This window comes from Pocillopora verrucosa, chromosome 7 (assembly GCF_036669915.1).
Source record: "Pocillopora verrucosa isolate sample1 chromosome 7, ASM3666991v2, whole genome shotgun sequence".
Classification (NCBI taxonomy): domain Eukaryota; kingdom Metazoa; phylum Cnidaria; class Anthozoa; order Scleractinia; family Pocilloporidae; genus Pocillopora; species Pocillopora verrucosa.
The window spans coordinates 12,737,262-12,763,860 of NC_089318.1; the positions used below are offsets into that span (position 1 = coordinate 12,737,262).

The 26,599-nt window shown below is 39.6% G+C and overlaps 2 protein-coding genes across 2 annotated transcripts in view; one reads left to right on the plus strand and one right to left on the minus strand.

Annotated features, from left to right (window-relative positions):
• Positions 1-1,421: 1,421 nt before the first annotated feature.
• LOC131795923 (uncharacterized) lies at positions 1,422-6,850 on the plus strand. The gene is made up of 3 exons (XM_066170165.1): positions 1,422-1,521; positions 5,024-5,179; positions 5,877-6,850. Exons 1-3 carry the CDS (start codon positions 1,422-1,424, stop codon positions 6,437-6,439), a joined length of 819 nt encoding a protein of 272 aa, XP_066026262.1. The 3' UTR covers positions 6,440-6,850.
• Positions 6,851-8,493: 1,643 nt separating this feature from the next.
• LOC131795894 (zinc finger FYVE domain-containing protein 26) overlaps positions 8,494-26,599 on the minus strand; it is a 39,966-nt gene continuing 21,860 nt past the window's right edge. The window contains 22 exon segments of the mRNA XM_059113494.2: positions 8,494-9,112; positions 9,998-10,048; positions 10,160-10,342; positions 10,830-10,889; positions 11,830-12,252; positions 13,017-13,214; positions 13,409-13,558; positions 13,806-13,856; positions 14,122-14,220; positions 14,474-14,639; positions 15,426-15,521; positions 16,063-16,143; positions 17,436-17,596; positions 18,931-19,094; positions 19,626-19,699; positions 20,367-20,506; positions 21,139-21,491; positions 21,929-22,070; positions 22,389-22,766; positions 23,183-23,389; positions 24,072-25,373; positions 26,398-26,498. Of these exon segments, the coding sequence (XP_058969477.2) occupies positions 8,885-9,112; positions 9,998-10,048; positions 10,160-10,342; positions 10,830-10,889; positions 11,830-12,252; positions 13,017-13,214; positions 13,409-13,558; positions 13,806-13,856; positions 14,122-14,220; positions 14,474-14,639; positions 15,426-15,521; positions 16,063-16,143; positions 17,436-17,596; positions 18,931-19,094; positions 19,626-19,699; positions 20,367-20,506; positions 21,139-21,491; positions 21,929-22,070; positions 22,389-22,766; positions 23,183-23,389; positions 24,072-25,373; positions 26,398-26,498 (4,808 nt within the window). The 3' untranslated portion in view covers positions 8,494-8,884.

Below are 26,599 nucleotides of genomic sequence, written 5' to 3' on the forward strand. Positions count from 1 at the left end.
TAAGGGCAAATTAGATACAAGTCACTCTTAGGAAAGAGTCAAAGTGCTTCTCAGAAAATCTAACCATGCTGATTATAGCCATTCCAAGATGTCACCAATTCATACGTCAATACTTTCACCGACTAGTGCAACTGTCTGGCTTCGTTAACCGGCGAAAACATGCATAAGCATCTAATTTCTCATCACAATTATTACCCCTGAATCACACATTTAAGTCACGAGAACAAAGGAAATGATCACCGACTAAAGAAACTCTTGATCGGTAAACAAATTCTTCATGCCTGTACTGTACTGCGCATAAACCTCACATAAACCAATAAATAAGCAAATAAGCGCGTGCATTCTTAAAACACGTTGTTGTTTTTCAACAAATGAAAAAGAGGTACCATGGTCTTTAGCTCTTGAGAGAGCACGGTACCTCTTAACCTTTTATACCCTAATATCAGTTAAGGTATTCTCCATACTGTTCCCCAAACATTTCCTAAGGTACTGACAAGGAGAATTTGTTTAACAATCAACAGCCTCTTTTGATGCTGATAATTTTCGTTATTCTCATGACCTTACTGCATGATTCAGGGGTGATATTTTAAGGAGAAATTAGATGCTAGTCACTCTTAGGAGTTAAAGAGTTAATTAAACAAGCACACTGAACTATCTCTTTTATTGTATTTTTCAAAACAAACAATGAGAGGGAACATTTAAGGAAAGTTTAAAAAAATTGTTTGATAACTTTTTTTTTTCTGAGGAATCACTTTAAGACAAAGTCTTATGTTAACCATTATCCGTTTTTGCTAAACTAGATAATCTATGGTTACAATAACAATAATAATAATAATAATAATAATAATAATAATAATAATAATAGGCTTTATTTAGAGATGGTAACAAACACTTAACAGTAGCCCAAAGACACTGATGACTCTGTGGCCCTCAAACAATTACAAAATATAGATGCTACAACTAATAACAATAATATATACCATATTAAAAAGATAAAATATAAGAAATAATTCATATATACAAAATTACGGTCTAAGGCACATTGCAGCCTTTTGTTCAGCTAGAAAGGATTTAAAAACATGGTGCTTAAAACTTGCAAGCGAGCCATTATTTCTTATATTAGCATTCATACAATTCCTGTCCTTTATAGTCCTAATAGTGAAAGTATGACCTCCTTCTGATTTTCGTTTATCCTTAGGGCACATCAGACTTATATTTGAATGTCTAGTGGCTTGATTATGAATTTCTGAATTTCTAACTAATAAATTATTTAAATAACTAGGCATAATATAGTTGTGTTATGGTGACAGGAGAGTTTGTTCTCCCTGTTGGCATTGCATCAGAACTCAAACAAAAAGCTGTGGTATGTAAGCTGGACATAAAATTTTCTGGATTCAGTTGTTCCAAACATGATTAGTACCATGCTGGATACATGGAATCAGAGACCTGGTGTAGACATTGTGCGACAAAAAGTTCTTCAGCATAACCATTACAACCACATCTCCCATTATCACTCACAGAGTATGTCCATTTTATAAGAATTCTGTTACAGTGAAGAGTTGTTACTACCCCTAGCTAAAGTGCCATGACCAAGTTCTTTTATTATTTCTTACCCACTCTCTCGGGTAATCAGTCTTTAGTTACCTGACTTATCTCCGTGAGGGAAGAACCTTCATTTTTTAATTTTTTTCCCGGTTTTGTCATTCGTATGTGAGCTGCTGTTATCTGAAAGCAGAACCTTTCCTTTTTTTTTCCACCTGGTTCTGTCTCTCTTGGGTAGCCAGTTCTGTCTGGGCTGTTGTTATCTGAAGGCAGAACCTTTCCTTTTTTTTCCACCTGGCTCTGCCTCTCTTAGGTAGTCAGTCCTATTTGGGCCGTTGTTATCTGAAGGCAGAACCTTTCCTTTTTTTTTCACTTGGTTCTGTCTCTCTCGGGTAGTCAGTCCTATTTGGGCTGTTGTTATCTGAAGGCAGAACCTTTCCCTTTTTTTCACCTGGTAATTTTTACGTCGAGGTTGTGTTTGCCTTGGTGATGTTTGTCCTCAAATCCCGTGATGTTTCAATTAAAAATAAATAACGAATTTAGGAATAAAATTACCAACGAGTAAAATACCTCTTCTCGTAACGTATTAAATTGCATTTACATTTCCAACTCTTGCTTCAGACACGAGATGTAAAATCGGTCATAGATTGCAAAAGAGATTTGTGAGTAAAGAACTTTTTCTACTCGTCCTTTTTTATTTTCTCGCAGCCTTACACATGAGGTTCGCTGTGTTCGCAGTGACGCGCCAGGAAACCACTGCAGGAAAATTTTTTTAAAGATTTTACTCCTTTAATGATCTCTTTAAAGTAAATTACTTCCATAGCATTTAGCCAATTGTATGGTGCCGGCGGAGGGTGCAAAAAAACTCCGTTATATATTTCTTTACAGGCCAATATTATTGGTAAAAACCCACACAAACAAGCAAAACGAGTTCTGTTACGCTGTGTGATCCATGAGTGTTCTCATCGCGTTTAGGGCTTGCTGTTGTTTGCGGTATTATTTTCCGGAGTGGACATACCATTACTACATTTTTGTTAGCGTTTAAAAATCGGAAATACATGGTTTTGGTAAAAAACTTCATCTTTTTCAACTCTTAACGACTGTCGAGTTGTGTGTATCAATAAAGTGGGTCAGCAAATTTGCATTCTATGTTGCGCAAGGGGCAAGAGAAAATGGTTGACTCCCCGCGAGTGAAGCTGACACTCTAGGTCGATGTCGATCCATTATTATCCTTTGTAAACAAAATTTCGATCATGGAGTTAAATTATAAAATTTCTTTGGCTTACATTGTGCGCTTTAAAGTAAACTTGAGTTGTTAGTTCCACGCGTGGGTTTAACCTTTAAAAATGCAATCACGCGAGTAAAGCTGACATTAACGCGTGTCCCTATCTGAAAAACATTCGTATTGTGACAAGAAGGGTCTACTTTAGGGTTTTGGGTTACTCTCGCCACGCAATTTGGAAGCCGAAAAGTGCCAAAAAAGTAATTACTGAAAATTTATCCACAACACCTCGGTCGTTCTGTGGGCGCGAAGTCAGTTGTTCTCTTACAGTTAATAATTGCCAGGCGGATCTCAGATCTGCCTCAGCCTCATTTGCATAAGTTCTTTTGGTGAGCAAAGCTCGTCATGGTCTCTGTAAAAAATGTTATGTGGGAGAATATTGTAAAAAGGGTAATGACCCTATCATTAGTCCTTCTCTTAAAAATATGTTGTCGTGAAAAATTCAAATTGTTCTGCTAAAGTTATTGTTAAATCTTTATGCCTCTGAAGTTCCTCTTGCACCCTTTGGATGGCGGGAAGGGATCCATGCAATTTGATTCCGTCTCGGAAAAGAGAGAACTGTTTTTTCTCCCTTCTTTTTTGTTTCTTAAAAAATATGCAATATGCTTAGTCAAGAACTTTGTTATACCTGAACACACACTGACAAAAGAAGGAAATGACGTTAATATTTAAATCCATAGCATTGAATAAAAAAGGAAACTTTGGTAATAGGAATCTATCGTTGGCCATGGAAATCAATAAAATCAGAACTAAGATTATTAAAGACAGTTTTGTCAGATACTTTAAGGGGTTTAAGATGGTGAACACTTCCTTTTTGCTTTTCAGTAAAAGTAACATCTTGCAAGGAACATTATGACGTCTTTATGTAAGTATCTTTCTAAAAATGTTTCTTGGTTCTAAGCAGCAACAACATTATCAAGCCATTGCAAATAACCCAAAGGAGGAGTGGGAGGGGTTAGTTCCTTCTAATTTGCTAACAGGAAGCTCGAAGCGGTCGCATTTTTACGACTGGGTCGACTATGATAGGATTGCATTTTCAATAGAGTTATTAGAGTAGGGTCGCACATTTTCGGGATTTTGGAGTAAGAAAATCCTTGTTAGTAGGTATTTCGAAATAGGAAGATTGAGACGTACAAAAATATTTGTGCGGTAGGTGAAGAGTAAAGTGTTCTGCATTAAGTTTACCAAATTTATCAATTTATTTTAAGGATGATATACTTAAAAGACTTCGTAAGGTAGATACATAAACACAAAGTGACTAAGTTTGGATCGCGAAAACTACGTTTTCCCAAAAGTAACTAAATTGAGGTCTATAGACTGACCACGGAATAGATTTAGACCAGAAAAACTGTTCAGCAACTCATCATATATGTTATATATAATATTAAACTAGATTAATTGCAATTTACAAATATGCATAGTAGTGTTACTTCACCCGTGCTACCGAAAGGTCATTTTTGAGATTCCTGGCCCATGACTAAGAGATAATGCAGTCAGCTCTTCTATGCTCTTGCTATCCCTCTAGAGTAAGGCCTAGTTTATTTTTGTTAGAAAAAAATATTATCGAATAAGTTGCAAAGCCATACGAAAAGTAGTAAGGAATAGTGACCCGGTACGAAGTTATTCATTAGGAGAAATTTAGCCGAATCCTAGGCCTAGTCTTCCTCACGCAGGGAAATTCTGAAGAGAAAGCCTAATCGTCCTTCGATCGAGGAGATTGGGTGAGGAGAAGATTTACGAACAAAAATTAAATTCATAACATGTTACTAGTCATTATTTATGCTGGGACTACATCGAGTCATGATTCAAAGCGTACATGTATAGCAGTTAACTGTATCTGTTTTATATGTTAAGTGGTTTTCTTTGTCCTTGGTCACCAGGTCTAATGTCAGCCAACTAGTTACCCTGTATCTTGGCTCAGAGCCAACCTCCGTTTTCTGTCACATGGGAGATTTTGGATGTGGATTTGGAGGATAGACGCCGGTCATGAAGATTAACGGCACCGAGGTGCCATAGTTTTTCTGTTGGTTTTTTTTGGTTCGGTTTTTGTTGTTTAATTCCTTCTGTATATATGTGTGTGCTTTTGTTGAGATTCACGAAGCCGTAATGCCTCCAAGACTTCGTAACCCACTGAAATAAGTGGCTTTATTTAATGACTATAAATGTTAAAGAAGCGCGTGGGAAAATTTACAAAATAAGTGATAAATGATGACGATGACGATGACGATACCGATAACGATAGCGATGACGACGACAACTGCAATGACAACGATGACGATGACAATAAAGATGATGATAATAATGGCGATAACGATGACGATGACGATAACGATGATGATGATGATGATGACGATAGTAACTACGTTAAAAAAGGGAATCGCTCTCTTCGCGGAATGATTAGGAATTAGAGCGCTTTTTGATTGAGTCTTGTAGAACCATAACCAAAGCTATCATAACGGCGGATCAGGAAAAAAAAAAAGAAATTATGAGAAGACAAAGTGACCTCGGAGTTGTCAAGTAAACTGCGCATGCCTTAGGCGCTGGGAAACGCGAGTGACCAATTTCAACTCGGAATTAGTCTGAGTTAATTAGCATTTGAAGCGGATTACTCACGACACTCAATTAAGGACAATTAAAGCTTGGTCTGATTAGTAACGATGAGATGGAGATTAGCACGGTGAACGCGTCCGGCCTGTTCCCTTGTACAGTTTAATTGAAGTGAGTTAAGGGCGATTTGGTCTGAAGTCACACCTATGATGTTAGATGATGCACTTGGTATCATCCGTTTCGACATCATACAACTAAATCACCTAATAATAGGATTCGGGTCATAAAAAGTTAGTGCAATATGTAAATACCTCAATTAGAATACTCAAATCTGAATTGAGTCTGATTCCCAGAGAAAGAGATGAAGGCAATTTAGAGCGAAAAAAATGTGATTTGTAAATATTTCGCTCTGCTGAGAGGAAATGAAACTAGAAACAGCACCAGTGATATCGAAATGAATTTAATAAACTGAGATTTAGGATCGATTTGCAAAATGTTTTCACAGAGGAGCTGAACCACTGTTTCATTACTCTTTTTCAACCCACCTTTCATTTTAACTCGCATTATTGGAAGGATTACGAAGTATACAACCTTCCCGGAGGGGAGACTGGGTTTGACGAACTGGAAACGAAACTGCCTACCTACTGGGACACATCCTTCTCCAAGATCTGTCTCGGTATGAAGATTGGAAATCAGCTCAACTTTATCGTGATTAACAAGAAGGCTAACTCTTTGTATACATTGATTGCTGATGGGCAATACCGCTCAACCTTACTGGGTCGTGACACATGGAAAGAGTTGATTGGTTCACAGGCCTCTTTGCAGCTTCATTGCAACAGGGAAGGTTTTAATGTTGTTTGTAACCGCAACCAATATTCAAAAGCTAGAATTGGTATTATTGGCGACCTCTTCTACCGAGCCCGCCGTTGCTTATTTTGCACATCACGGATTGGATTTGGTACAGGCGGTTTACCTGATTACGACAGTTCGTGTGGTAACGAAGCACGGCTGCAATCAGATAATGAAGAGAAACGTATAAGGGCCATGGGATACATTTTGGTAGAATAGCAAAACGCGGATGCAGAAAGAGTTTAATCATTAAGAGACGGAGGACTCTTGTAATTTCGAGCCCAAGATATCTTTACCTTTAGGAAACGTTCCTGGGTATGGGGCGCGGACTCATTTTTGAGTGTCACCGTAGATTTAGGCTGGGAAAACTCTCAGACAATTCTTGCTGATCTCCATTGTTTTGTCTAAGAAAATCAGCAAATCAGCATTCAAACATTATGTTACTTAAACATATTAAATATCTTAAAGAAATATTTCAGCCACAATTACCACTTGTGTTTTTTTTAGCCTTCTCAAAGTTTAACATGCACCACTCACGGGCTGGGGAAAAGAAGGCTGTGGACCTTTCTCTCTGGTCTTGAGAGTCAATTTGACTGATGTAATCTTTAATGTGAATTTGTATGGATAACACTGGGGATGCAATGTAGCTTGAATAAATACGAAGAGGTATTCAATAAACTAAGTTAAGATCGCTTGCTCCAGCTATGTTACATTTTTTCTAGTGGAATTTACAACCAGACACAGTTCAGGATTAATGTTCGGATGATCAGCTCAGAATGAGAAGTCCAGTCTGTCTTTATCTACGTCTGACTAATTTTCTACAGTTGCCTTCATCTTTAAGCCATCTCCACATTACCGAGTCAACCTTCTAATCACCTACATCTTAAGCCTCAACACCCTTTAACCATTTTACATATTTTCCAGTGTTCACTCTACATTTCCTAAGCCGCTGACAAGGAGAATGTGTTGCACAGTCAGGAGCTTCTTTAGTCGGTAGTCATTTCCTTTATTCTCATGACCTCAATGTGTGATGCGGGGGTCATATTGTCATGAGTAATTTGTTACTGCTCACTCCTAACGGTCAAAGGAATGAACCTATAAAACTGCCCCGCTTATTGCCAGACTCCTTTAGGCGGCCAGCATTTTAAATCATTCGGCCCGCGTTCTCTTTATCTCTTTATTTAGTTAAATATTTCCTTCAAACCGCTTTCTTCTCATGGTGCGATTTTTTTAGGTTCGCAGCTAGTGAGGATGCTATTTCCTGGCCGTCATCAGTTGGCTACAACTTAATTAATGATGGCCCTCCACCCCACTCTCTACCAAGCACAAAGAAACAACATGTCAACTGTGTTACACCACTGCGCAACAGAAAGGTTTACTCCAGTTCACTCAAATTGATAATTATTTTATTTTAGTTTGGATTTGTTTATATGAAGTCCATACACTTCCACAAACTTAAGGTCCACTACAGTTTTCGGTGGCTGTTTCGGGGGAAGGGTAACGAGAGAACAAAACCCTTTGCCCCAATCCTCTGAAAAAATAGGGGTGTCTTCAGACGTAACTAGTAGTTATATTTGCTGGGACGGATCCAGAAAATTTCCTAACTAACATCACTGTGGCGAGAGCGTGAGCCCCCTACTCTTCCACCCATCTTTGTGAACATACTCTCCTGATAATGCAGCACAGCACACCGCTGGATAATGTTCAATTCCAGTGTTCCTCGTTACTACATAGAAGAACGCCTGTCACATTTGAAGTTTAGCGCGAATTTTTTTCAGGTTATCCAGTAAGGAGCTTTAAAATTGTCAGGGTTGATCATATATATATATATACATATGTATATCTATCAACACGAAATATATCAGAAATGAGGAAAACTTCACAAAATAGAATAAGCAAACAAATAAACAAAACTAAAATCCTAAACGAACTCACACAAAAAAGAAATAAAAACAGTTTCAGTGCATAACAACACACAAAATAAGGCTGGGTGGGTAGGCCGAGGCCCCCTCCTCTCACCACTAAATCCCGCTTCGACTGTGAAACTACTTGTCATCACAATTACAGCCATTTTATTCTCTGCATTAATTTTTATTTACGAAACTGAAAAACCTCTTTGGACGAGAGCTACCACTTCTCCTGTTCACCTTAATTGCTGCCTCGGCAATCGTTTTCTTCTTCATTAAAACGAATTCACTTTTTATCGTGATGGATATTAGAGATGAGTAACGACAAAATACTGACATACTATAACCAGGAATTTAACTTCAATAGATGGTTTGCACAATTTATTGAATACACTTTGAATTCCATATGTGACCGAAGGTCTATAGATCAGCTGAAATAAATATACGAATATAAATTTTTCAATGTCTCTCATTTCATAATTTTCTAGTTTAATGCCCATTTTTCAATGAAAAAATACTTGTACAAAATTTGCCTATTTTTTAATAAGTTTTCCCTATATTGATCGAAACGATTTTCTAGAATTTCGAGCCAAACATGATACGTTATGTTTCCTCGGTTGTTATGTCTAATTGTTTGGTAATTTTCCATCATTTTTTTTCTAAGGAAGGGGAGGGGGTCAAAACAATCAGTCGAAAACTCTCCTCATTCCCCATGGCATGGGTCACAGCATCACCAACCAAATCGTCCGGTTGGGCGTTATCTGTTTGATTCTGCCCCGTGTTTTCGTTGTACAGCGGTTCGGCGCTCCGTGGCAGCCCTCTGCTTCTCGTACTGTGTCAAAAACTTGCAACATATCTCCACCATTTTGCTTTGACCTGATTTCTCCGCCACATCGGCGATTTCTCGAATGGCGTCCACACGATTACCTTGGACAGCGATTAGGTAGGCGGATTTCAGCTTGCCGCACATGATGAAAGCGCTTATCTTAAGGAAAGAAAAAACGAAAAAATGATAAATGGAGAAAGACTTATAAACACAGGTTATGTCGAATGGAAGGCAATTCGACTGAGGGTCGTATAACGAAATCAAAGTAATCACAATCACCAATCAGATGAAAGGAGAATATAACAAAGAGCCAATTAGAACTCAAAATAAAAACAAGAAATTGTCTGAATCCGATTGTTTGAGAAAGTGGTTCAATTCTTCTGACCAATCACGGAGCAATGGAAAACCAAACATAATTCTCGTAATACTTCCGACACTCGATTGAAAATGGCAACCCCGAAATCTGTAAGAGTGCTGTTACCAAATGCTCACAAATTCTTCCTACGACTTGTGAACGACAGAGTGAGGATAAATTCAACCCTGATCATCTTAAACTTTATATGGGTTACATGTGGTTTCAAAAGGATGAAAGAGCCCTCAGCCTTGTCAGCCGCTTTATTAACCAAACCAGATACTAGTAGTGGGAAATAAAACTATCTGCAACGTTAAAATCCTCTTTATCATCTTACTCATTTTTTGTTATACATTTATATCCTCGAGCGAGTTACATCATCCCGGGTACCTCCGCACCCTTCCCCCCACCGACGTAGCTCCACAGTTTCTTTGGTAACGTATCCTCTATATTCATCATACAATAACCCGCACTAACGCAACAGCACAGTTTCTTTAGTAACGTATCCCCTATATTCATCATGGAATAACCCGCACCCACGCAGCAGCACAGTTTCTTTAGAGCCCTACCCCCTTTATCTTCCCATCTTGGCCAGTAATAATTAAAATCCCACATGGTTTCTCAATGATAATTTCTTTATTCCAAACTGGCCTTAATTAACTTCTTTACTCTTAGGGAGAATACTGTTTTACCTTGTTGATGTCGGTCTTTAAATGTTTTATCAGTCCTTCCAGGTACTTTGCCTGCGAAGAAAGGTTACGATTTTATTAGAAAGGACACTCGCATATTTACAAACGAAAATTAAAATAGACAAACACAATCAGTGAACATATCCTCGATAAAACAGAGCCCACCTGACTTTGGTCAGCAGCCACGATGCTGACGCATGCCAAAATGATGTCGTCGTGGCATTTGTCTGTTACTTGTCCAGTCTCTCCTGAGAAATGCAGAAGTTCCTCAATGAGTGAATACTTGTATTGTCGAGCCAGCGAGCGGCCAGTGTCTACGTAAACACGAGCCGCCGGAAGGTTATAATCCTGAGAGGTAAGACACACGATAATCAAGTCTTCAGACTACAAAAAAACCCTTACTGGGAAATTATTAATTTAGGGATTGCATTAACTTTGGTTTAGCTCACACTATGAGTGGTTTAGAAAACTCCCGCCATCCTGCACACTCCTCAGATGAAAAATGGAACAAATCCGGACGTATTCACCCACACTTTAATGCACTTCGGGCAGTTTGCTTGTTTTTCCTTTGATTTCTTAATGATTCTTTGAGAAATTTTCCTCTCTTTGCATCGACCGACATAATAACTATGGTCTTGGTTTTACGACATTCAACCGAAATATGCTTTGTTGACAGTGATCTTACGTTTGTTTCAAAATGAGACGAGGGAAAAACTGAAAGTGAAGGTACGTAAAAAACGACCGAAATGATTGTGTATTAGGACAAAGTTCGACACCATCCAAGATTCACCAGACTCTCTACTAATAACAACGACAACAGAATTCAGAAACAAACCTGAATTATCCGACTCGCCAAACTAAAACCATCTTGAATTGATGTTCCAGCAAGAAGAACCTAAACGATAATAAACAAAGTACTATAGAGAAACTCCATAAGCTACTGATGCACTTGAAAAATCATATAAATACTTGACTTCAGATAAGAAAAAAAAAAATACAAAAAACCCTACTGACAACATTACACCAAACCTAAGTGAATTCTGTGTGTAATTATACTAAAGTGTAAATGCGGAAACCTCATCACGAGAAATATAAGGGGTAGTTTCCCAACAAAACTTTGGTGCTTCGTCACACACAAGGTATTACAACTAAGATAATTTAGTTTTATCAACGAAGTTGATAATTTAACTTAGCCATAGTGGAGAGTTTCTAACGCGACGTCTCGAGCGTTAGCTGTTCATTAGAGTGAATTAAGTCGAGAAGTCAGCTTAAAAAACTCTTTGCGGTGGCAAATTTATATCATCAACTCTGTTGATGGAACCAAATTATCTAGTACAAGAAATAGTTAAAAGTGTAAACTTTTCTTGATGTAAGGTGTACAATAGACGTTTTGGCGAATAAACGTAGGGTCAGGTAAACACAATGGACTCTTATGGTGGAGTACTTGAGAAAGATACCGCGGTCGATCACAGTCTGCCTTGTACATATTCAATCAAGAAATGAAAACCTAGTCGATAACGTAAGAAGCATCAGAGAATACTGTTTCTCCCGTGCGAAATTCACTATCTATACACGAGACGCTTACGTAAATTTCTGATCCTCGCTGTATGAAGGGAATTTCGGTTGAATCTAAAGTTTGGCCTATCTAATGATGACCGAAAAATATGGAACTGTGTGGCAATCATTTCTAACTAAAAGGGAAGTGTTCAATAAATATGACCAAAAAAATGCCCTATTTGGGTTGACGTTTTCAAATTAACATCTTTCTTCATGACAGAAAGTTTTTTAAAAACTAATGTCTGTTTGTGGCGTTAATCGAAGAACACAACATTTACCTGCACGACCATGTCTCCTCTCACATGTCCATTTCCGAATAAGGTAGGCAGACGACTCCCTTCACTGGCCCGTAGCAGACCGGGTCCTACTCTTTCTACCGCACACTGGTGCATGAAATTAGTGACCTCTATCTGTAAATTGATTGTGTTCAAGTGACTGTTCAACTCCGACAGTGACATGGCAAAGTGAGATGGTTCTTCAGTCACACTCTTTACACTGCCCGTGCTACGCTGGCGTAAATACGCAAACACTGTGTTTAACGTTCCCTTGGGAGATTTTTTCTCGGCGATTACAGTTTCGATGTGCTGTTTGGCTTCCTCGAGGTAGTGCAGTCTTGAGTACAAGTCTTCGTAGGACGTCACAGGGCCTCCAGCCACTCCTTCATAAAATCGGATGCAAGTTTGAGCGGCGCGAAAGAAATCCTGGAAAGGATAAAGGAGAGAAAGTTGGACTGTGTTACAACAATGATGGGTAGCCTGTGAGAGAGTAGGATAAACTAACAGGCCGAATTGGTTACCCTGGAGTAAACGTTAACAAACCCTGATGCTGTTGTGACACTTTTATCCGCCGTATTGGTGCTGGATGTCAAACAACTCAGCCCTGGCTACACATCAGCAGTCATTCATGGAGCTATTTTTGTAAGGCAAGAGGCGTAAGAGGTATGAATGATTCGTTCATGCAATTTTGTGGACCAATGATTCAAATCGAAAATGTATCGCAGTGCTTGATGCACAGAATATAGGATAGAAGGCCTAAAAACCCGTTAATGTTATTTTTTAAAGGGGATAAGTTTCTAAAGAAGCTGCCGCGCTGCGTCGTTGGGGAAGTATAACAAAATAATTGGGTATGATCAACTGAGTTGGTAATGTGGATTGGCCACCGTACAGAGTTTCTAAAGCGGACATTTCGAGCACTAGCCCTTCCAAGGATACTTCCTTCGCTCTTCCTCCTTAGGGGAGGGGCAGGGGGCTTCGAGGAGGTTAATCTCGATCACAGTGAGGTTACGTCTTATTCGTTTATGCGCGCGCATGGGGGGGGGATGGCTACTGTTTTTCTGGCAGCCACTTCAAGCCTAAACACAAACTGAGAGGAAGAGAATTCAGTTTAGTCTCACACTCTAAACATATAAACATGTATTCCTCAAGCGATATTTCTCTTTTAAATGTTGTTAGAACATGTGACTTACCCTCATAAACACCTGCACTTCATATAACAGATTGTGAAAACTTCTTCGAAGTAAAAACTTGCAAGCTGCGGTCAAATAAGGCATCCACGCTTGTAGAGTCGGATCTGTAATTTCCATCTGTTCCTTCAGCAGCGCAAATTTGCCTTTAATCACGAGGCGCATAAACAAACTTTCGATAAATACCTCAACGGAACATTGCTGAGGAAGGAAGAAAAAAAAGTTGCACGCGCAGTATCAACTGATTTTTCACGGCAGGACGATCGGTAGTACCAGTATTAAACTATGACAGACCTCTGCGCTTTTCAAGGGTTTAGAACACTCTAAAAACGAGGACAAAACTTACATTTCTCTACCTTACTCGTTTGTTTTTTTTCGCAAGAATGTTTTCATACCTGGTCCAAGATGTATCTGCAAGCCAGCTTTAGATGTCCGTGTCTGACGTAGAACGCCACAAGGGATGATGGGCTACCGTACGTGTGGAGATAATGCAAGCACTCGTCGAACCGTTTGGGATCTAGGTATGAATCACCTCTTTGGAAATTCTGCGAGCAATTAAAGAAGTAAAAATATTAAAAACATATCACACATTATTCAAAACGAAAAATTGACAATATTTCGATTATTTCCTGTCAACCGGCGTAAGCTCCATAATGTTAAAACCAGCTCGCTTGCTTCAAATCACGTTTTGTCTCTGTCTATTTTTTTAAACAAAGAAGTTCTGTTCTGTGAAACGTGTTGCGTTGCAAAGTATTATCAAAAGGTTATAACTACTGATAAAGATTATCTTACTCGACCGTGTTCCAATAGTCCAAGGAACGGAGACATGAGATCATCTGTGGACTGAAAATAAATGAAAATTTGAGATAAATATCACAAGAAGTTACAAGAAAAACCAGGCATCAGGCGTCAAGTGGAATTGATTTTAGAAACAATGCTCTGCACTTCAAAACACTTTCAGTTTTATTTACTCATTCTCTGTCGTACTTTAACAAAGTTCAGATGTACTTTCATGGCCATACTCCATCCCAGTTCCCTTGTTGAAAGGCCAACACTGGGTACTTCCCGAGGGGGGAGCGTTAGACTTAAAAACCCCATTGGCTCCTACCTGTCTATAGGCTAGTAATGGAGATGACTGTAAGATTTCAATGATCTTTTCCAGATATTGCGAGTTATACTGCTGTTGTTGTTTCCCTCCCTCTTCAGGCTGAAAAAAAGGAGGAACATTTTAAGACAGAACCAGTGGTTGAGAGAGTAGCACAAAAAAAAAACAGACATTTTCATTCCCATCATTTGCTAGAGAAGGCCTCAGAGCTTGGGAGGACGGTAGTATAAGTATATTGAATCTATCAAGGAAAGCACTAAAACATTAACAAAAAACCATCAGATTAACGTTTACTCTCCTTTCGTAATTGCTCTGAACCTTAGTTAAGAAATCATTTTCAAAAAAGCTCTTTCACCTTCATGCAACGGGAAAACTTTTCTCTAGCCCCGGTGAAATCTCCAGCCTTGAGAAGAGCAAAACCTGCTGCGCCCCACACCCCTGAGGGATCAAGGCCGCACTTTGTGGAAACTTCCATGGCTAGTGAAAGTCGCTCTGCTTCAATGAAACGGTCACGAAGACGCCTGTCGTGGGCAGAGAGAAGAAAGCAAAACTGTGAAAAACTGTGAAGTCAACGTGATGCTGTGTTATATCAGCCTAACAGGCATTCCTTGATGATTTTCCTTACGTTCCGTGGCTAGAAATCATTACATCTTCTATTTCTTGTTTCCTTTCTTCATTAGCTTCATAGATATTCATTTACTTATATTGCACAGAGAATGTTTCCCATTTTAGTCCACAGCATTCACCCAAAAGGTTTCCTCATCTTCCCACCCACATCACCAACATATGTGAAGTCGGGGTCTCCTTCTTCTTCTTCTCCTTCTTCGGGCGCTCCTTCTTTTCAATGTATGTGGGTAGTTTAAACCTTTCTTACCCATTCCTTTGGGAGCCTTTCTGAGCCTTTGCAGAGTAAGGATGCACTTGATGCACTTCCTCCTTTTCCTACAACCTTATCACTGGTTATGGAACGTATCACTTCTCTACCCTCCTTGGTTTATACCTGATATGGTCTGCGGTATGACGGAGTAACTCAAATCTCCTATCTTCGCATTCCAGTCGCAAACTTAACCCTCTCAACCCCCCTAGGATCTTAAATCAATTCTTCCTTTAATCGCTCAAATATTTCTTGAGCGTTTACTATTGTGAGCGTGATTTTCAATCGAAAAATTTTCCTGCTCGGTATTTTTCCTTTTTCTCGTCACCCTCCTTTTGCTTGTGAATGCAATTTTCATTTTATTGAGAAATTACAATTAGTTAGCTGTTCATGTACAACATTTATCAAGACCTTCCCCTCCCTAACTTTGCACCTTGCTGAATCTTGACGCATGAGATCTCGCAGTGAAGGAATATCACCACAGTTAGACTCCACTAAAAACTTCATTAAGTCCACGTGACCAAGGTACCTTTGACAAAATGAGATCAAAAACATTGATAGCATCATTACTAATTACCAATTATATATTTGATTACTTTTATTACTATCCTTGAATTTTCTTTTGGTTCTTTAGTAGAGTTAAGAATTCATTAGAAGAGTTGAAAGGTTTGGGGGGGAACTTTATTTACTATAGGACGCGGGGTTGTTTTACTACAGGTGAGCGATCTTGTTTTACTACAGGGGGGCGACATTGTTTTATTACAGGTGGGCGGTTTCGTTTCATTACGGGGGGGCGAGCTTGTTTTACTACAAGGGGCGAGCTTGTTTACTAGAGGTGGGCAAGCTAAGGTCTGTCCCTTTCTACGCACCTTGCATTACTTGTGCGGCTTGTGTGCCTATAACTTTCTTAGTAGGGAGTTGAGTCTCGTGGAGAGAGTGATAGCTTTGAATGAAAATGGGCGTTCCTTAGGAGGTTTTCAAATGAAACTCAAAATTAATGTCCCTTTAACATTCTAATATAAGCCCACAAGTCACAAAACATAGACAGGCCAAAACTGGTAGCGACTTACGTATCACAAAGTTCCACGCCTTGAGTCTCTCCGGTCTTCATCATCTTGAGTTTGGCGTTAAACAGCAGATAACGTATCATACTGGAAAATAAAAGTCATCAAATTTACAACAACCAAACAACAACAACAAAGACTACAAACAGTACAACACCGCTAATGACATATAAAAATTATGGTCTTTCTCGCCTTAAGTTACTACGTAGCCTCTTCAAGTCTGATAACCCCAAATCTTATCATATCACAGCCATTAACAAACTTACTCTTCTGCTTTTTTCATCGATCAAAACGTATGATATGTAGTATGGACGTAAATATTTGATAACTGTTCACCGATGTGGAGGTAGCTAGTGGTGGATACCGCTAGCCACGCGACAAGGAGGAATATGAAGATGTGATAGTGTAATCTGATCGTCCAGGTGAGTGTTGCCCTGAGTAATGTTGTTGGTAGTAGTCACTGACGCATCGACAACTTGAGCGGAAGTCATCAGAGTCAGGTGAATAGTTGTTGTCGGTCGAATGTTCCAGGTCCGGTTCGGACTGAGGTAAATAGTTATTTTAGTATATACTAGAACCAGTGAGATAATACAGTACAAAAAGATAATTTGAACTCATGTTTTCGCAATGATTATAACATTTTCGAACACAAATCCCGCGTGCGTCGCTCAGAGGTGAAAGCGAAGGATTTTCGGAGTTTGAGTAGCCAATCAGAGCGCGCCTTCGAAGCTATCCACTGTTTTTGTACGTAATGCATATCAATAACTGGGGACGGGTTACGTATGCAAAAGACACCAAGCCCTCAGCTTTATTCCTAAATGGAACGACCAAGACCAGTAGACAACTTATTCATTATTCTCTGCTGGTTTAATCTTTTCAACTTCGAAAAAATTCCGGACCTTGGTCCGTCTTGTTAAAAGCTGAACCGGTTACGGGCGCGCGATTAGCCAAAAAGAATCAATAATTTAAGATTGTGGCCTGCTGAAATGCTTCAGAAAAAAAAGTTGTGGGATCGTCAGAGTGAGGGTAGTCTTGATAAAGATTGTCGACAATTAAGCGGAAGTCATCATCAGAATCACGTGGGGAATTGTTGGACAATCTTACGTTATAGGTCTGGTTCATGAAAACTGATTGGTTGGTTTTTATTTTGTGCTATTGACCAGGCGACTCAAGAAATGTACGTCAGCTGTGATTGGTCGTTGCAGTCTGTCGGTGAAGTTAGATAGTTCTGGACCTGTCGTAAGTCAGGTGTTGGTGGTTGTTGACACCAGCTGGGTGGAATCTGTTCTATGTCCGCAACCCAGCTTTTTGAAATCGAGTCCTTGAAAAAACTTCGTGCTGTAGGTTTAATATTGAAGAAGAACCACGTCACCACCCACCTTATGAGCAGGTAAGGATCCAACTCCTCATTACTGATACCTGGAGCCACTGGGACCAACTTTTGAGAGAGCGAATTACAGAGGTCCAGAATAAGCTTGCCACAGGCTTTGACGTCACTGTGAAGGTCCAATATCGACACACACAAGGAGGCACTTGGGGCCTAGATACAGAATAATGAAAGAAAATAGAACACAGATATATATCAAAGTGCCCTGTGAGCAAACTCGTGAATTGACAGATGACTTACATGATTTTTTGGATTATGTTTAATTTTATCTGGTTTGGGGAATTTTGTGGTTGATTGTCATATTTAGAGTACGAGCAGTAGTTCAGTGTTCGCTAATGTAGCAAAGAAACAAAGTAAAGTTGAGATGAGAAGGCATTACAATTGAAATGATCATGTTATTACATTTGACAAGGGTGGATGATGTCATGTGTTTTAAACATATATCATTTTTGTTTCTGGTTCAAAAGAAAAGGTTGGAAGTAAATGTGGATGAAAAGTGAAATTTACTGTCTATCATTGTAAATATTGGAAAATCAAGGCAATTCTGTCTTAATAAAAACATCAATGATTCCCTCTTTATCAAATGAGACAAATGGGAACGAGTTTTGAGTGATGTAACTAAGCCCAGACTGCCACCGTCATTTTGGATTTCCGCCTGGGTAGATTTTAGTCACGTGCTATGCAACGTATAATCAAGAACAAGATAGAATTTAATTTCAGGCCTATTTATCAATTTTGTGGTGTATAACTTTCGCATTTTAGTACGTAATATTTATTTCGAATCTTCAAATTGTCTTGAAACTTAAAAGAAAATTATTCTTTAAAAATTCACTGAAAATCGGCAGCCAAAATTATTTGCTTAGGTGTTATTTGATTTTCGTGTTAACCTGTAATTTCGTCAGTCGCCGGCACCTTTTGTTGCTTCACTCAGAAAAACACACGATATGAAATGTAATGATCGATTCTGTCCCCAATCTCACGCCATAACAGAAAAGGCTTTTGAACACCTGTAAACTCCGAGCGCTTCGGAGTAAGTGATATTTTTAACGAATCTTCGGATTGTTTTCAAGTTCAAGAATTGTAAATTACATTTTATGAAAAACGAAGGTTGTTCTCTTATTTCAGTGTGAATCCTCGCACGCCTGCCAATCGCTGGCGCCGCTTGTTAAAACTAAAACGAAAAAAAATAAACTCTTTTAAGATTATCATTGGCTTCTTTTTCACTCCACCACTATTCTTAGCAATAAAGGTCGCCATTTCGTTTGTTTATTGCTCGCCAAAAACTATCAAATGCACTCAAAAGCCTAAAATCGAAAAAAAGTTTACAGGAATCGACCAATCGAGCGAGCGAGCGAGTGCCATTCTCCAAATCATATCTACAACTCGCTCTTGCGGATGCGCGCAATTCACGAGTTAAAAACGACCGTAAACGTATTGGTTACCGTAGTGAAATGTGACACCCTGTGCTGTCCGTTACGACTACTTACCTGTTCATAGTAGAACTCGTCTCTTAATGAAGAGTTGGTTTCCTCGTCTAAACCTAGTTTCCAGAGACATTTTGCATTCATGTCTTCTGTAAGGTAGCTCAACGAAGTAGTTTCCTCAAGATAACTCCTTGAAACATTATCTGGACCACTACCCACTGTATGCTCTGCAATTCCAACGGAGAGAAACATTCAAAATTTAAGCGTTTTAACTGAGCAGTGGATAAAAAAGAAAAAACAGACAAGATTATCAACATTTCATGTATGTGGGGCGACAGCTTCATTTCAATATTATTGCTTCGTTTTCTCGCTTGCACCTCGTATTCTTCGGTGGGATCGCACGGTTCACAAACTACCCAAGCTAACGATAAACCCTATTTTTATTGGGTGCCGAAAGTAAGCCGGGATTGCATTGATTTTTCTTTACTTCACTCTGTGATTGGTCCAGAAAACTTACACCTCTCTCTCGAAAAATCAGATGAAAAACTAAAACCAATCAAAACTCTAGTAATAATCCATTCTCATTACTTTATCATTCTTTGCACATTAATTAGGAAATTTTGTGTTTTATAGAAGAATCATTGTCGATCATTTGTCTATCCTTTACACTTGTATGCTGGTAAGTATATTGAAATCGCAAGGAGTAGCTAAATGCTCGTCAGTACGAGGGATGATGGGTAGAGAACCCCAATCGTTACCTTGGGAACTACGTCCCGGTCCGAGCGAAGCTGACTCTGAGTGAACTGATGTGCTAAGGTCCTCTTGAGAAGAACTGAAACCGGAGAAACAAAAGCAAAAAACAAAACAAAAAAATTCAAAATTGCTTCAACTAATTAAAAAAAGAGTGCACCCAGATTTTTGAATTGCAAAAAATACTTCATACAGCCATCAAATGCCGTGAGAAAAAGACAGTTCTGGTTTTAATCGTAAGAGTATATAACTGTGACGAGACTAGATTTTCCATCAGTTAATTCAGAATGGCAGCTAACTTGAGCGGTCTTCGATTACCTTACAGAAATTTTTTTTTTCAAACAACTAAAAAAAATTGTTGAACGATCTGTGGAACTGACGTTATTGGACAAAATCAGTGTCACACTCCACGTCGAAAATTGTGCCTTTGAATCCTTAAGATTCACAGCACAAGCATTTCGAAAAGTGGCAATCCCTTTGCAGCTCAAAATGGTTACATCAAACAAAAAAAACCTGCCTTGTGAATGGCCCTAATGGTAACCACTCTGCTGTTGCTAAGAATTGAACCATTGGCGCGAAGACGGAAAATCTGTTAAACGAGACCCCTAACGGGAGTCAAAACCAGTTTCCGCAGTATGTCACCGCACACTAAAAAGCTTTTTGTGACTTTATGTAATATGAATCAAATTTTCCCATGGTAAGATGCAATAAGGAAAGGATCTTGCCTTTTGTTTTCAGAGTTTACACACCTGTTGGTGAAGAAGTATTCATGACAAACACCGCACACTCGCACGGGATTCCTCCCGTATCCCTCAACAACGTGATTCTGTTGAGAACATGTCCCGCACACGACGCGACCACAGCGTCGGCAGTGATGACGGCGATTGAACTTCGAAAAGAAAAAAAAAAAAATGAACAATAATAATAAAAAGAAAGTAACCTGACAAAACGGAAGTCCCTCAAACTTAGCAGGAATCAACAGGACTTGAAATTTTCAATTCCATAGCTGTGAAAATATATTTCTACAAACATACATACTCACCCCGAAAAACGGATGAAATGTCTTCCTTACGGAGTTTTAGAAGTGTTAGACATTTTTGGTAAAACTGTACTTCAATAAGCTTTGTGTTAGAACAGTCTACAGTTTTTCTTCCCCTATTTTCAGTTCCGTTCACAGATTTCTGTGAACGTTTCAATTTGCTTTCGCTTATTTTACGAGACAACGATTGTTTCCTATGTTTTCCTGTGAAATTTTGCACGAAAATCAGCGCGCGGCCGGCCAGATGGATTCCCTCGCATGCCCAAAGTTTGACCGCTGTTTTCACGGAGCGACACATCGCTTAAAAGGACCGGTGCAATGCGAGTATATCGGAATCATTCGCTCTTCAAAAGAGCAAAACATAACGGATTTAACAAGAAGGCAAAAGCAAGAATTGTAAACAAAAAACTTCCAAAAATCAAGTTAAGTTTGAGTGAGATGCACTAAAACATTTCTAGCGATAGCCTTGACATATTAATTACCATGCTAAACCTCTCTTGACAAATGACGCATAGTGATACTTGCTGATCTGGCATCCAGTCCTCCATCTTTGGTGGAACAACAGGTGGAATATATGCTGACCTCCTTGTTCCCAGACTTCCAGTGGCGCGCGGGGAAGCTGCTTTCTTCTGGAGAGTGACTAATCGTGATTCGTAAGAAATCTTTCTTCTGGGAGCGGTTTGTACTTTCCTCTCCACGTTCCCAACCGTTGTATCCCGGGTCCCAAAAACGGAGGTAACAGGGGTGTACCGACCGGACTCCAGGAAGCTTACAGGGGTGGTAGGTGAGGACAAGGGAGCCTGGATCAGACTCTGCATAATACTACTGCACATTTCTGTCAAAGATAGAGGGAACTCTTGACGCAATTTTCAGTTGAGTAAATAAACTAAAAATAGACTTGCATGTCCCTTTTTTTTAATTTTGATTTTTCTGGAAAATTGGGTCAGCCAATCAGTTGGTCAATGGCTTTTTCTTGCCCTTCACACAGTTTGCTTGATCTTACATAGAGTTTTCACCAGCTTCTTTTAACATTCTCCATAGGTTCGCTTGAGCTTGCTGACTTACTCGGTTTTATGATACTCAGTAGAAGTCCGATCTAGACTTTGTAAAGCCACGAATAAGAATTTTGCGGTATCAAGCCATGCACATGTAGTCATGGTCTGATGATTGCAAGGTGAAGAGGCACTGAGGCTGCCAAGAAATCTCGACCCTTCGCAACAAACCAGGTTTCGAGATATAGAAGTTTCTAGATCTCTGATGATTATTTCTCACCCTTAGTCTGACTTTTCTCCGTCTGCACAACTTGAAATTCCAGCGCCTTGGCGGAGTAAGTGCTTAATAATTCGTCAAACGCCTTCACTGTGCACCCGTGATTACCAAGGCTTTCAACGTCCTCCATGCAACTTAGGTCGATCTGATGTAGAAACAAACAAAAAAAAGATTAAATAATAATGACAATAAAACAAGTGAAATCAACGCTGCAGCTTTATATCTATGATAAGGCTCAATGTCCACTATAACCGGAAGCAAAAACGAAACTTTTTCAAAACGTTTACGTTTCTGATATATTTCATCTTCTTTCAGACCTTCTTTAGGCGCATGCTCGACCACGCGATTCTTGCGTTGGTTATTGTTTCGTTTTTAGATTCATCCGACTTGGCGTAGACGGACGACATCTGATCCGGCTCCAGTGTAGATAGACAACTTTTAAAACACATTACCATGATCGTACCTGAATTCTCTGGAACACTTTGGCTGCCCATTCCACCTTCATGTTCATCAGCAGCTGCTCAAGCAACAGCGGCGGCCTGGAAACCAGGTGTTCATAATGCGGTCGAGCTGAATCTGGTAAGCACAGTAGGGCCTTGGCTCCCATCTTGGTACAGAGTAACTTCTCTACGCGAACCGGAGAAAGGAGGGAGGGGATATTGGTGAGCATAAACTGTATTATAAACAATGTTTGACTGACGTGTAGGTTTTGCGCCATGAGTGACTCGCAGATGTCTTGCGTCATTTCTGAGTCCTGGACACCTTCAAGGATCTTGTACGCCTTCATCTGTTCCTCTGGATTGTTACCAAGCAGGAATTTCAGGTGATTTTCCGTGATGGTCTGTAACAAAACAAACACGGCACACTTACAGTTAATAATCACAACAGCCAATCAGAGAAAAGAAAAACATGACAAGGAGCCACTGAGTGAGCTTAGTAAAACAAGCAAACGCCTTCAAGAGCGCTATTAGTTTAACTCTTGCATCTCATTGGTTGAGAGAGTGGCACCTATTTTCTGGATCAATCACAAAGCGACGTAAAGCAAAACTAAAGCAGTCTTGGATTACTATTAACACTTAACTTAATTTGCTTAAAAGCTGCTTAACTATTACTTGATAAATTAAATCATTAATTATTAATCAAATGACGGTTTAAAAGCCCTATGCAGTCTTTTTTTCAATAAGTGTTGTCGTTTTGGAAACGATGCAGTCTAAAGAATGTTCCCGTTGGCTAAGTGACCAGAATTATTTAACTTGCCTTGTGAAACTTTGGCGGCAGATTGTGCAGATGAGCCCACTCTGATGCGAGATCAAACTGTTGAGCGGACAGCAAAAACTCCATAACAACAGACGGATTTTCCTCAGACATGGACGCTACGCCTTGCCAATGTTTCAGACCGGCTGAAGACGATTCCCTCTCTTCTGCAGGCACTTGTAACTTGAACGACTTCACACACAGAGAAATCTGAAAAAGTAGTGGCAACAATACAGGTACATCATGGTGATAATATTTTCGGGGCTGGTAAATAATGGTGACAATACTTTTGGGGCTGGTTCACTGTAGTGACAATACTTTTGGGGCTGGTAGACTGTGGTGACAATACTTTTGGGGCTGGTAACCTGTGATGACGATAAGTTTTGGGGCTGGTTCATATGGAACAAGACAAGGAGAGATTACCACGTAAAGATCAAAGCTCATACCCAGATAACATGAGAAGGAAAAAGAAGAAAGGAGGCCAAGGAAAAAAGCTGTTAATATTGAACGTTAGATTGACAGGTATACAAACCGATAGAATGACAACAAGACAAATCACAAACAGGTATATGAGAGACAAACAGGTAGGATTGGCTCCAACAGTGATTATTCAGAAAGATATACAGATGATAACATATGCATGCAAAAAGACAGAAAAAATGCAGATGGTTCGGCGAAAAAACGTACAATCACTGAGAACAAGAAAAAAAAAACCAACACACAGACAAACTCACATACGGGCAGACAAAGAGACAAACGAGCGCATGACCGGACAGATACAAAGACAGATAGACGGACAAGGGAACACAGGAAACTAAACAGATAGAAGGTAGAAATATTCTAGTGTATAAACAAAAAGAGACGAAGCCAAAAGGAAAATTTTGACGTTTACCTTTTGATGCAAGGATATCTCTTTCCTTTTCCTCTCCAAGTCATTTCTTCGGGCAGCGTCCTTGACCGAACGAGACAAACACAAATCGATCAAGTCAATGCAAGTATCAGCTTTCCACTCTTTAAGCTTCCTGAGGACGAGACGTGTTAGTTCATCGTGATCTTTCATTCGAGTTAAGAGGACCCAAAGTTTTTTGTTAAAAACATGACCGAATTTTAACTCTGGAATCTTAAGTTGATTGAAAATTATCCTGAGTTTCTCCTGGAGATTAGATCTTGTTCCTCCTTTACTTAGAACGGCCGAGCTCAACAAGAAATCAATCGAAGGGCCTGCTACTCCATCACCACGAAGATCCGATGAACAGATTAACTCCAAGAGTTCTTCAAAGTAGCCTTTCCGCAAGAAAAAATCGCTCGCTTTGAGGATAGCATTCTGGAGTGCGAAATTCCCTTCGGATGCCAAAGCTACCGAGAAAAGAGAGATGTCCGGAGGTCGCATACCATCTTGTAAAGTTTAAGGGTTTGGATCTAACTTGATGAAATCATAACTGTCAAAGCTTCCACCCTGCTCGTTTGAATCTGCTGGAGAAAGCGTCAACATGTCTGCTATTGTGTACAACTTAGAGGCGATGTATCGCTGGAGACACGGAAAGTTTGCAGTTTTCTCCAGAGCAAATCGGAAAGGAAAGTCGGTTGTATCAACTCCAGATTCTAGGGTTTCCTTTGAAAACTGGGATCTCTCTTCCGATAAAATATTCAGTTTTGCAGGAGAGGAACACACCAAACTCGTTAACGCGGCCACTAGCGGTGATTTTTCCTCTAAATATTCAAGCGCTGTTTCGTTCAAGCTAAACAATCCTCTTTTCCCGACTTTTTCCAGTCTTGTTTGAGCAAGGACAGACAACTCCATGCTCAGAAGAAGATTTTCCGGCATAGAATTAGACCGCTGCAAGCTTGATACCGAAGAAGAACGCTCGCGCATCACTGAATCAAATCTGTAGCCGAAACTCCAGCAAAATGGCGTGAAGGTGATTTCGGCGATGTTCGGTAGCATTTGTTGAAGAACAGCGGCAGTATCCGGAAAAAGATACGGCTCCATCTGAAGCAAGAGAGAAACATCGGGCGCTGCACCTGAGGCATTACTAAAATCATCCATGGATTTCATTTCAAAGTCCTTTCTGTACCAATGAAGAATTTCTGGCAATGTTATCTGTCCAGTTTGTTGGTTCAAAGATACGCGGGAATTGATATATGAAACCACAGCGGTAGAGAGCTGGGCATCTAGTTCATCTACATCGAAACTCTGCAGAGAAACAGATGCTGGCATTAGGAAAAGAACTGGGCGCAGTTGTTCAAAGGACGAATAACGCCATCAAACGGATACTTCGTTATCCAGCTGGTAAGTGTTAACAAAATGCACTGCGCCGTGCACCGGATAGAGATTTATCGAGTGGATAGGGTTAACAAAAGCAGTTCCAACGCTTAATCACAGCAAACAGTAGGACCAAAATTAACCACTGAGAAATCACGATAAATGCTTGTAACGTGGGAAAACAATCAGAACATTAGCAGTCGCGGATATCGATAAATGTTTCACTTGACTGGTTGACCAGGGCCCAGTTGTTGGGTTAAATTGTGATTTGGGTTAAATTTTAAGTTGGGTTTCTTTACAGTGAATTTTCTTTTAAAGCTTTCAGATCTGAAATCCAATTTCATACTAACCCTGGGTTATCTTAACCCAGGGTTATCTTAACCCAGGGTTATCTTAACCCAGCTTCGAACAACCCGGCCTCGGGGTTTAATTAATTACCAAGAGAGATTTCAAAGGCAAAGGTTAATCAAGTTTTTTTAACACCAAAGTGAAGATAACTTCGACTTGCCAAATATCGACTTATGAATTTCCCATTAACAAACTTGAGCTTGCGAGCGATAAACTCAAAAAGTAAAACCAACAAGGGGAATCATTTTAAACTGGCAATAAGTATAAAAATAAGAGTACTGAAAGAATAAGTGAGACTAACTCTACATCGTTGAGAGAAACCTTTGGTAATCCTTCGCTCTGGCGAAGGGCTAACACTCAAACCGTCAACTAATTCTACAACGCCGAGAGAAACCTTCAATAACCCTTCGCTCTAACGAAGGCCTAACGTTCAAAACGTCAGCTTTAGAAACTCTCTACGGTGGCCAACTGACATTATCAACTCAGTTGAAAAAACGAAATTATCTCGTAACACCCCCCACCGACGCAGCACCATAGTTTCTTTTGAACCTTATCCACTCCTTCACTATATGCCGAGGATAAACTAAAAATACATTGGACTCTTAACCTGAAGCTTTGGAGAGGAGACACAGCCGTCACAGATAGCGAATATGACTCGTCTTTCCGGGGTAGTCAGCTTGTACTTTTTAGCGTCATCTGTAAATCGTTCTGAGGGATGTGACAATAAAATGTAATTAACTTAAACCAGCACATACTGGGAGATGAGATTTTACATTTTCCAGCCTACCTGGGACATTATAGAGAGCTTT